Source organism: Osmia bicornis, chromosome 15 (genome assembly GCF_907164935.1).
Source record: "Osmia bicornis bicornis chromosome 15, iOsmBic2.1, whole genome shotgun sequence".
Lineage (NCBI taxonomy): Eukaryota > Metazoa > Arthropoda > Insecta > Hymenoptera > Megachilidae > Osmia > Osmia bicornis.
In genome coordinates this window covers 391,967-404,612 of record NC_060230.1, presented here as the reverse complement: position 1 = coordinate 404,612, position 12,646 = coordinate 391,967, and the positions used below count along the sequence as shown (strand labels likewise).

The window sequence follows — 12,646 nt, the reverse complement described above, 5'->3', positions numbered from 1 at the left end:
TGCAATCAATAGGTGCATCGATATGTTCCATTCATGCGTCGTTCCTGCATTCAATGAACGTGCTACATAGTCGCTGCAGCGTAAAGGGTTAATATCTTCTGACCAGTACTTTGACCCGCGAACACGAATTGGCTAGAGCCGAATTCTATAGAACGTAACTAAAACGCGTGGAATGGAGTTAGTCGAATCCAATCTAGCTAAACGAAAGGAAGAGCAACGCGTAAAAAGATTTTATAAGTTGGCGGGGAACACGGAGCAATTCTGTTTCAAGGTACGCGGGATGTGCAGGGACGTGCAGGGACGTGCAGCACGCGAGCGACTGAAACTTTTCGTATTCTGTAAATCCGGATACCGAGCAGATCTTCTGGTGCTCCGATAAAACTCTCGCGACACGATAAGCTTGTCCTCCTTCTTTTCTCTCCGGCTACATTACTCTTTCCGCGTACCTCCGTCAACGGACCCCATCTTCTTCATCATTCTTCTGTTTTCCTCTTTCCTCTTTCCTCTGGTTGTCGTGACAGAAAACTTACAGCCATCCCTCTGATTATGTTTTTACCGTAAAGTCGGCTTCTTTCAGTCCGGAAATTACTTCCATCCCGCCCTATTTCTCTCCCGCTCCCGACAAACCCATTCTACCTTGCTTCGTCTCTCTTTCGGCTTCGTCCCGCTACTTCTATCGCAGATTTTCCGCAAAGTAATACCGTTTTATGCTGCTTAAAAGTCCTCCCACCACCATCGAACGACTATCCAGACAGGGATAATCGAGTTCGTCCACCGACAAGCAAATAACTCCCTGAAAAGGGAACCGAAGTTGTTCCTGCTTCTCTTAACTTTAACCCCTTCTGACCTGACGCGGTTCACGAGACCAGGAGAAATTTCGCTAAAAAAAATAGGCAGATACCCAGGGCCCGCGTATAGAGGTGTTTCTTATTAGATTGTGTTTCTTATTATCCAAATATACAATATCTTTTCAAAATTTCTATCTCGAATAATTAAAATAATAAACAATTAAAAATTTAATTAGTGGGCCCAAAAAGCTCTAGACACTGTTTGAGTGGTTATCGAAACGATCAAATAAATGTAGGACGTCAGAAATCAAAGAGCAATATCTTTCGAAGGTAACGAACACGCCAGAAAGATATCAAAGAGTATCCCCATAAAAATTGTCAGAATTTCAGCAACTGATAGAAGCAATTTCAAGGGTCGTTAAGTACGTCAGGTCTGTAAATTGCCTGAGATTCTTCCACAATAATCGACCTCGTGATAGAAATGTCGCGCGTCCTACAATGTTTCGAAGATCCTCTGAAAAATACAAGGAGCCGAGGACAATCCTGTCAGATAGACAGTGGACGATTCTCACGCGGGATAATGTCGCTCGTTTGTCCACTAGCTGCTCCATATACAGGAATGCTTTCACAGCAACGTCTTTCAGAGTCGAGGAGAACGTAACTGGGGTCACCGGCGGACCACCCTTACCGTGCTGGTTATTGTCTCTTGAACCCCGTCGACAAAGCACGTCCGATTATTTTCGCGTCCTGTCAAGACAGCTCGCCCCTTTTGTTCAACCTGAATGCCTTCCCTGCTACCTCGATTCATCCTTTTCTTCGTTCGCCGATGTCCTTACCCCCCCAAAATCAGCCGGAGAAATATTACGGGTCATGGCGAAGGAACACCAACCACCGATATTTGATAATAAATGACGGTTCTAACGTCGAATCCAAAACGAATTTTGTGGCTGGGATAAAATAATAGGAATAATTATGTGCAGAAGTTCCTAAGTCTCGAACTGGAAACTAGCTAAATACTTTCACAAATACCTTTACATTTAGGATGAAACGAAAAGCTGGAGGTTCCAATCTCTTTTCAAACGAGCGAATCTTTGTGCATTAGACTGTTGAAAATGAAAAGAGAGAGGATCGGAAACAAATGGTAGTCCATCGAACAATTAATAACCGAAGATCGCCAGAGAAAATATCATTTCGAAGAGAGAAAGAAGGATATTGAAGACGGCTATTTTCGAAATCGATAAAAGAAGCATCAGCTCGCTGCTGATCAAAGCGTTCGAAGCTTTTATGATTGAAAGAATTCGTTCCGAGGTCTAAACGAGCAGCTATCATTCTGGAGTCTTGCGTGAAGGACAAGTCGAAGAACAAGTAAAAAGAGGAACACGAAAAACTTTCAGCGATCAATCACAATTTTCTACAAATTTTTTAATTCGTTTCTAGACGAGTACAAATACCATTTATTGATAGAAGAAAAGGTTAGAGGAAATAAGAGGTACGCTCTGCTCCATTCAAACAAAATAGATAGTGTGTGTCCTATGATCAAAGATAGTGCAGGAGAAATGGCCTGCTCCTCGAAGAGAAAAGGATTTGATACATTTGCCGTCCAGGATTCTAGAGAAGAAAGTTCTTCGAGTACGACTCATCCTTTCTTCCTCTTCGTTTCCTTCTGCTATTCTTCATCGAAATCTAGATCCTAGTGTCAGCGTAGGAAAGTCGAACACCGAGTTCTTGATCTCTTTACTTCGTACTTCCTTTGTCCGGGAAATGAACAGTCTTTTCCCCATAATTCTGCTTATTCTCGATGGTAAAAATGAATTCTCGAAGAACAGAAAAAACCAATATGAAGAATCTCATAATGCCAAATGTACAGAGATGCTTTTGATTAAAAATTAAAAAACTAATTGCAAAGTCAACAAGGAGATGATTCTTTGTAACGTCTACCATACTCTATAATAAGGGCAGTGGTTACAGTGCTGTAGTTATTAGGAAACGAGGATTATTGATCCTCCATTTATTTTGCCGAGGCGAGGGAGTGAAATTGAGGCTCAACGCTTCACATTATTGGCAGATGCATAATGGAGCTGCTCGATAAACAAACGACGTGGATTCACGTCATTGCTACTCTCTATCTTATGTTAGATAAACTGGTTCAATCTTAACGTTCAATCGTTTTACATGGATATTACATGGATGATCTCATTCTATACATTAAATTTGATATATTATATAAAACATACTTATGGGAGACGTAAGAGAAAACGAATAATCTTTTAGAAATTTTCTACGTGACCCCGATCCTTTTAGGGTAAATAATTTTAATATATGAAACGATTTGAATTCGACGGGGCATTGGAATCAGGCTGATAAAAAGATGAGCTATTCAAAGCGCTATGTTACTTCTCGGAGCGTCAGCGGGCGTCGCGGCGCGGCGCGTGTTACCAAATGGAGGCGGAAGAAGGCTCGCAAACGTCGATAACATACGATCCCTCGAATTTTCACTGCTCGAAATGGCTCTCGTGCTGGAGGGTCGGCAAGCGAAAGAAGGATATTCACGGTCGATCGAGCGAATGTAAACGCGAAGGGCCAGGAATATCGTATTCTCCTCCGAAGGAGGGTTTGATGTCGTGCAAAAAGAAAGAAAGAAAGAAAGAAAGAAAGAAAGAACGAACGAGTGTTGAAAAAGAGAGAAGAAAGTATACGTCAGAATGCGAAGAGACGAGCTCGAAGCCAGTCGATAAGGTGGTTTGATAAAAGGAACAGCATAAAAAAGAATCTTTCCTCTTGTTGAAGCCACGAAATAAGTCCGGAATTGGAAGACAGATCTCGAGATAAAAAAGGTTACTTCTTCGCGGACGAGCTGAGTCGCGAATGATATGATATGATATGATATAACGTACCCCGTTGGTAATCTTCTTACTTCCGGCTGATACTGTTCCGCTTTTATCGCGAGATCCACTACGGAAAGAAATTATTCTTTTAAAATCCTGCTGTTTAAACTGCGCGAGTGTGCTTTTATAGGATGTAATTTTTTTTCACCTTTTCACAGCTTTTGCAAAAATTTTAATAAAAAAAAAAATTGCTTGAAATTATGTACATGCTACAAATCTGGTGAAATTGAGTTGGTTCGGATCATATCTACAACTTTTTCTATTTTAGATGACCAAAATATAATAAGCATTCTATATGATAGAGATAAAACCGTTGAAACGTCACGACGACGTTAAAATAGACATCATTTTATAATGCGTATTTCATATTCAGCTGCGAAACTCGGCGTTGAGGTAATTACATTAACCGCATCAGAAAACTATGTACACGGTGATGCAGTTGTCTCATTAAGAAATGTACCGTTCTGATTAGCTTGAGTGCTAGAGATGAGAGCGTGCAAAGCAGGATTTGTAGCCGGGACGATTCCGCATTGTTTGGTCGAGTACGCCAGAGTACTGCAACTGCTCTCGAATCTACAGAAACAATGCATTCACCTAACCAATAATTCGTTTGATACTTATCATTATCGGCAACCAAGAGCTGAATCATTTGAATAGGAGAATAACAAAATCATTCCTGCTTCCATGAAATGTAATTAATTAGTATGTATACCTAGTACGGAATATCTGTCGAATTCTTTTAATTTATTAATTTAATTAAAAATTTTAACAGTAAGATCTTTTGCATTATTAATATTTATGGCACCATATGGCACGGCGCGGCGCGGCCCAATAAAACTTCGAAAATCAAGTGTCGACAGCAGAGCACGCGGACTTCCGGTTACGAAATCCCTCACAAGCACAGCTGAGCCTAAGATATCCGGTATCACGCATGTTTGTGCGTCTCGTAACACGTGGAGGGTGCGAGGACACAGGAAATGATCGCGTTCATCCCCCTTTCCTGTGAAAGGGGTGGAAAAAGCTCAAGGTCAGGAATGTGATAGAATCGTGGTGGACAGAGTATACCCGAGCCTCACACCAAGATGCACCCCTCTTAAAGCTTCCCTTTCGTGCCTTTGCCACACCCTCCCCTGCCGCCATATTGATCGGTCTACCACCACCATTCGAGCCACCCCCTACCTCGCGACGCCAGCGTCGCTCTGCAGCCGGCACAGCGACGTTGCCGCGTCTTTTCGCGGCTCCTTTTCAGGCATAGAAACCCATTGAAAGTTTTTCATCCCCCGCCCATCGTATCGCATCGCATCGCATCACATCGGTGCCATGGAAAAATCGCACGCGTTACCCTCACGATTTATTGCTGCTACACTACCCCACCCCTGCGCTAGACATTTGTCTTAAAATCGTCTGCGAACAGAGTTGAGTCAATTTTGACCCGTACTATTTCATGTCAAGTAGATAATGGTTTATATATGGTTTTTTACGTATACCTGAACAATGGAAGGGTTTTAACTGATAAAACTGTTTTTATTTTTTTTAATAAAATGTCATAGAAGAATTATTGGCTTCTGAAAAGGTATATTTAATTTTTACTTTTATATCTTTATACTTTTATTGAATTTTGACTGAATATAGGGTGACTGAAAAATATGTGATATGTATGTCTTAATACACTGTCTGTCACAGTAGAAATAGCCATGTTTGGTCAGACAGAGGATGAAATGGATTATTGAAAATATGAAAATCAATTTCTGAATAGAATAGAATAGAATAGAATAGAATAGAATAGAATAGAATATTTCTGTTTGTTATTTTACATTACTAAACAGGAATTTTAACAGCCACTAAGCTTGTTGATTCGAGAATGCCAAGGTCAGAGTTCAAGCAGCGTGATTTGTACGACCTTAACGCGTCGTTAAACTTTGCTTTATAATTAATCACCTTGAGTCTGTTTCCCCGTGTTCCAATTCAAACTGCGAATCCTGTAAACCATTTTTCATCCCTTTCAATTTGCACGTCCATTAACCACCGTATATTATTTCCTTTTTTTCTCTGTGTTTCCATTTCTCTTCTGTTTTTATAGAACAGAGTGCTAATGAGATTTTAAACGCAGTATTTGATAATTTATGTTACACGAAAAATGATAAAATTTATCATAAAACTTCACGGAATCAAGATTACAACGTTAAAATTTGTAATTTTACCCAATTTCCTGCCCACTAAATCCGCTATATATAATTTTTTAATAATTTTACAAAGTTTCGTAAAGGTATTTTCACTTCACCGAGCAAATTATACAGGGAAAAGTTTGGCATAATCGTTTTATCAACTTTCGCGTACTTTAAAGCTTCCAACAATCTTCTGACAACTTTAATGTCAGATATTAACCTTTGCACTTCACGAAGGCCTAATATGTATTAAACTTTCCAAACAGTTTAATTAATCACTAGACTGCGGATGTTTATAGATTTATGGTATACCAGCGCAAAGGTACAAGAAACATTTAAAGTCTACCATATAAATACCTATGTTTGTATAAGAGAAGGATGAAAATTGTTCAGGACTTTATAAATAAATCTATCAAACATATTTATGAATTTAATTTTAAGAAGCTAAAAGCAATTAGCGTATAATAAACTTTTTAGAGAAATTTGATTGTTCAATTTTACAGAAGAATGTAATACGAATCAGATATGTATACCAATCGATTGAATTTCTCTGAAAATTGAGAAATCGATTGGAGCATTACATAGGCAGAGTAACAAGAAGCTTTTTACGACTTCAGAAGTAGCAATGCAAGGAAGAAACGAAAGACTGCAACAAAGTGCAGAAACGTAGCCCCAGTGGGCTTCGTTTCTCGTGATTTTATATGAAATACAAAAGGCCGCTTTTAAAACATCCCCGTTACGAGCGTAAACGTTGGAAAATATCGCGCACGATTCTGGCTTTCTGAAGATTTTATTATTCAACCCTGTCTCTTTTGTGTTCGCGACATGCGCTACCATTCGAGAGCGACTCAAAAATGAAATACCACTTTTCACCGAGAGAAAAATCCACGATATCACTGGGCAATATTAATAATTTTACTGATATTCGTACGAGGATACCATTTAAAATAAATAATAATTAAAAGGTGTATATGCTGACCGCATGCAGCCTCTGAAAATTGTTCATAATTGTGGAGAGTCTCGTATTTGAAATAAAACAAAGGACAATTTAATTTTTTTTCTCGTAAATTTGAAAAGATGAAAATTTTTAAAAATGCTTATAAAAATTAATTACACATAGATAAATTTGATTAATGAACTAGGAATGAAAAATCAAAAGGAAAATCTTTTCTCGATTCGACGATCGTTTTATGCGACAGACTGTACGGGTTCACTTTATTATGCATCATTCACTTTATATAGGAAAGTACAAGGTACCGGTAGCAAGTTCCTCAGGGCTAGGTTATAAATCAGTCCATTAGCCGATCAGACATGCTCGCACGCTAACTTTTTAAATATCTCAGACTACATCTACCCCCGAGTTCGATCGCGTTACATCCAACACGTGGCAGCTCTTTCGCCTCAATTTCTTCCCTTTTCCACTCCATCTAACAGAAAATCAAGCCAACCCCTATATAAATGTCACTTTTCATAGGAGGTTTATCAAGATTTTAAGATTTTATTATATTTCCATCATTTCTATATTCACAGATGCATAAGTTAATTAAAAACAGTTAGGTATTTAATTTCTTCTTTTGTGCGATAACAAGCGGATAAAGAAAAATTAATATAATTCTCTTTTCTCTTTCCTGTTTTTAGCGTGTTAATTAAAGATTTATCTCGCAGGGTAAAAGCTTGTAATCCTGGAAATTCTTCGAACATAGGTATCCAGCAGCAAACAGGTTTTGGAATTTGGATGTCACGTTAGGATTATAAATTGGACACCGTTGTAGTTGATATAATAACCGTACCTTCTTCATGTAACGCGAGTTCGTTGTCGTACCTACATGTATACATATACCAATGATTAATCGTGCACGACCAAACTTCGGAGGTACATTTTTCCAGTCGTTTCTGTTTAATCCGTATGCACGGCATGATTTATATCTTCATTTGCCAGTGACCTAGTTTGCGAGGGCCGCATCATTAGCCATTTATTTTGAAGCATTACGCTTTCGTGTTTAATTAAAGCAGCCAGTTTCACGGAATTTTACAAAGCTTCAAGGGTTTCGCAACTTCTCTGCATCTTCTCTTCTCATTCAATTGTCTTTGAGTAACTGTCGTGTCGCGGTCGTTTCGTTCTCTACTCCTTATTCGATGTCATTAGCCGTTTATTGCTAATTACTTCGCTTTTCTAGCCAGTTTCTATCTATCTTTTGCATAAATGTTTCAATTAGTTTGCAAGAGATCATTAAGGATCTAGCTACTTTAGCTAATTTACGAATACGAATTACTTTGTTTTTACAACAAATTTATTTCAATCTTCCTTATTTTGTTATTCATTATAAAATTTTGAGGATGATGGAATTCCAGTACCCATTACGTTTACTGAGCTGTTCAAATTCCGAAACTGCGTTTACCGAGCTTCTCAAATATTCACCTAACCATGTCGATAATCTGCGCCGATTAATCGATGTCATCGATGTCATCGATGTAATGCATCGAAACTCCGTGTCCCTTGTATGTATACCTTCTTCCGCATTAATATATGCACGATCGTACACAGAGATCATGCAAGCATAAGATGCATCGAACCGTTGCATCCGGCAGGAATCAAAGTAGAATGGATCGCATCGATCGTTAATAAAGTGGAACGAGAATGAGAAACAAACCAGGCGATACGACACCGAGTTGGAATATTAACCTCGTTTTCCCCTTTTAGTATCTGGCGACGAGAATGAAATTGCAAATTGCTAAATAAGTCACATTCTGAACGTGGAACGAGTATGAAATAAGCACGACCGACTTCTGTGTTGCAACTTCACTGATTAAAAAATATTAAAAAGTTTTATGAAAATCGACTATAACTGTAATTAGTTAGAAAATGTAATTGTTTCATTTTGAAATTTAAATATTTTTAATTATTTGGAAAAGTGGCAAAACGTCATAATTAAGAATCATTAAAAATAATAAAAAAGGTTAAATAGTTACCGATTAACTACACGACTGTATACACGCGTCAGTAGATATTACGTACTTACTCTCCTCGAGGGAGACGTCCGAAATTATTCGTTGACCCCCCAAAAAAAATGAAAAAAAAAAAAAAAAAGTAGAACGGGAAAAGGAACATTCCTTTTACCGCGCGATTCCCACGTTACTTGGTCTTACTAAAATTTCCGGGCCACGAAGCTTTTTATACGAAACTCGGGGCGACCTTTTGAACGGCGGTCATGCGACGCACAGACACACTCGAATAGGTAGGAGGAAGCACCGGATGTGTCCTTTGAAAAATCGTCTCTCCTTCCACCTTCGTTCCCGAGTAATTTCTCTGACGAATGTGCTACACCGGCTTCAACAATGCTTACCCGAAGAACACCACGGGCCAGTTTCGTGCACGGCTGTCGGAAACTCGAATCTCAGCTTTCTCGCAATTTCTGCCCCCCCTTTTCCCGTTCCAATTTTCCACGGTATCGCGATGTATATGGGACTCCTCTTTGCTGAGAATTTTTTTGATAAAAGGATTGAAATATTGTTTTCTGCGCGTTGAAAAAGAATTAGTAATATGGTTTGACAGTAATAGCAAACAAATTCACCCTCTGTATATTATTTGTGTAAAAAATTTTAATTTTTTTCTGCAATATAATTTTTTCCTGATTAGCGATATTAATGTATTTGCAGAAATAAAGTTATACTGCTTTTATTGTTAAATCATGAAATAAACTGAGAACAATGAGAAGCTTACAGCATTGTAATGGGAGTGATGATATCAGAAGGGTCGTCAGAAGGCTGAACGAATTAGACAAAGGCAGAAGGACGATGAAAGGAAGACAATAATTCAATTGTTCTATGCACGCTTGTTACAAGTGGCGTCGACATTGCTGAACGATGATCCTCTGCACGGATCTCGGTTGAAGTGCTGGAGTATGACAAATCCGATTTACATGCGATTCAAGAACACAGCACTGCTTGTCTCCGATTGTTTATCCCACTATTTGTGCGATAAGAATAGCATTGCAAACCAGAGTGGTACATATTAAACAATGTAATTCTTAAGCTTTCTCATTTAAAAAAAAGAATTACATAATAAATGATTCTAAACTGAAAAGTCTTAGTTGACAGCATTTTCATTTTCGTTGACTTTCGTTCATTTATTTCGAAACTCCCCGGGATAATATGACTCCGAAAGAAACGAAATTCAATGTTTTTTAAAGAATTCCTCGGTCTAGCAACAGGAATAGGAAATTCTCGAAGAAAACAACATCACGGTCTCGTTGACGTCACGGGACATTTTCTTCGTATTCGTAGGAAAAGTTTTAGACGACGAAGTTTCCTCGAGCGTGTCACGCGGTTTTCAAGTCACGAATGTCGCCCAGAGGAAAAACATTAAAAACGAAAGGAAAGAAACTAATGCGAGAAGAGAATATTTCGCGTCTTTCTATCTTGGATGAAGGAAATCGCGAGTTTCCACGAGCCTTAAACGAGATCGAAAGCGTAGATTGTCTGATTAAATTGTTCGGTTCCTTTCTTAGCGACCGGAAAAAGGATCCCTTTGTTTTCGACTCTATAGCACCCTTGTCTCATCGCCTCCACACTCCTCCCCCACCCTTTTGTTCATCCGTCAATCGCTCATAGCGCTAGACTTTTACAGCCGCAAAATGTGTTTTAGGTTTTCAACTTCAGCTGGCATCGTTTGTTTAACTTATCTTTTGTTAAGGTAGCCAGTGTAGAAAGGACTCGATATTTTCCCTCAGCCCAGATTTTCCCAACCATACCGGAGAATTAATTTATAATTTACACCCAACAACATTGCACGCAGAAATTTGTGATTCATGGACGGAAATACCACAAGGTGAGCACAGTCAATTACTCTGGTATCCTGCGAACCCTTACCTTTATCGATGACCTTTAGGTAACGGAAACACTCTCTAGATCGATCCAAGTATCCTTCGAACATGGCAAATAAAACGAGTTTCTTCGACCATGATAATAATCGACTGTGTCAAAGACCACTATACCGGTTCGTCGAGACAATTACCTCCTCCCTATCTAGTTTATGCTGTTCACACAATGCTTCGCTTTGTTATTGTAATTATTATTAGTGTGGCAATCGGATGGCAATATAACGAGAATCTACCGTACCTATATCATTGCAAGTTAGATTTTTTTGTGTGAAATAAGAAAGCCGGAATAAACGTAACGTAATTGATGTAGGTAGATATAGTTACTGTGTTGTTAAACGTGTAAGGGAGCATCGAATTCCTGTGAATAATTACACACTCCTTCGAAATCATGAAGGATTTACTAATTGCTGCAATTACAAAGGATAGACTGTTTGATTTATGCAACGCTCTTCAGCACAGACGTAGGTAAAGGCTGGCACGTATTAAGCTAACGATAAGGATAATTGCGACTTAATACTTGCAATGGAAACGAATTCCAGATCGAAAAGAAACAGTTTCATAACGTTGCTTGGATATCTTCTTCTTTTTTTTTTCCTCTACTTCGGATATGAATAAATAATCAAGGACTCTCGAAAGCAGACCGTCTGATCAATAACAGGCTTTTCTACTGGGAAACGGCGATTCATAATGTAAACGCGAGTTCGTAGAATTTTCACTGACGTATCGTAGAACTCTATCGTTCTTCAAATTACGTTTCACCTTGATCTAAGACCTATAATTATTCGATCACAATCAACCGAAGTGAAGTTTTTAACTTCGTCGAAAAGATATCCTCCGAAGTAGAGTGTAAAACCTAACGATCGACGATAAAAACAATTTCCTGTCCACGAGGAATCCTAGTTGTCAGTTTCTCGAAACTTTCCACGCTCGTTTCATGGTGGACAACCAAAAAGCGGACAGAAGAACCTCGAAACAATTCCATTCCCTCGCGACCGTGAATAGTGCAAAGGCCACGAATCAAGAGCACCGTTTCACCTTAACAACATTTCTTGCTTATCTACCGCGTCCCCGCGGAAATGCCATTACATGACAATGGAAAAAACATTACCATGGAAGAGGTTCAATTTAAAAGAAATTATCGATTTTATTTTCAATATTCTGATAGTAAAATTTCACCTAATATAGGTACATAAATGAACCGTAAAGTATTAATTAATTAACAATGCGTTTAAAAAGCCACCCTTCGTATCGTAAAAGACAGTGAAGACGAAAGAGTCCTTGAGAAGGTTCTAAAAACGAAGAAAACGTATAATAACGAAAGAAAAGTATACGTGCGAACGGGTAACAAAGCATTCTCATCGTACACGGCAATCAACGTCGGCGATAACCGGCATCGTTTACGGCTTCGAAATAACAAGCGGTGAAGAAGAAAACGAGCCAACGAAAAAGGGAGAAGCCGAGCGTGCAGCGACACAAGAGAAACAAGAGAAACAAGAGAAACAAGAGAAACAAGAGAAACAAGAGAAAGAGAATGTGCCTCCACATCCATATAAAAGCAGTCGATAGCACTCGGTTCGCATGACCTTTACCTTTGCCGCATATTCGCTACCAACCACCAATCCGTTTCCCCCCCGTTCTTGCACCCTTGCTCCCTTTTGCACCCCCTTCCTTCGCTCGCACCGCTCCCTATCTCAAGGGATCGCCAGGTTGCTTCGTTTATGCGATGCGAATGTAGGTTAGAACTTTAAAATCGACCCATATAGCGTGGTAGCCTTCGGACCCAACAGGGTCTCTTTTGTAGAGAAAAGTGACAAAGCGAGAGAGTTGTGTGTATACATATGTGCACTCTGCTAAGCATAGCTGTTTTCCCCAAGGAAAATGACGAAGACGAGGAAGGAGGTCCTACTGTTCGCTATAATACTCTAATT

The 12,646-nt window shown here is 39.1% G+C and overlaps 1 protein-coding gene across 7 annotated transcripts in view; it reads right to left on the bottom strand.

Annotated features, from left to right (window-relative positions):
• Positions 1-12,646, bottom strand: part of LOC114876022 (neurexin-1) — a 189,205-nt gene that overhangs the window by 147,722 nt on the left and 28,837 nt on the right. The window contains exon 2 of one of the 7 annotated variants that reach the window (XM_046289005.1): positions 3,683-3,740. The exons of the other annotated variants lie outside the window; for them this stretch is intronic. Coding sequence (XP_046144961.1) covers positions 3,683-3,740 — 58 coding nt within the window. The remainder of the gene's footprint in view (positions 1-3,682; positions 3,741-12,646) is intronic. 7 annotated transcript variants of the gene reach the window in all.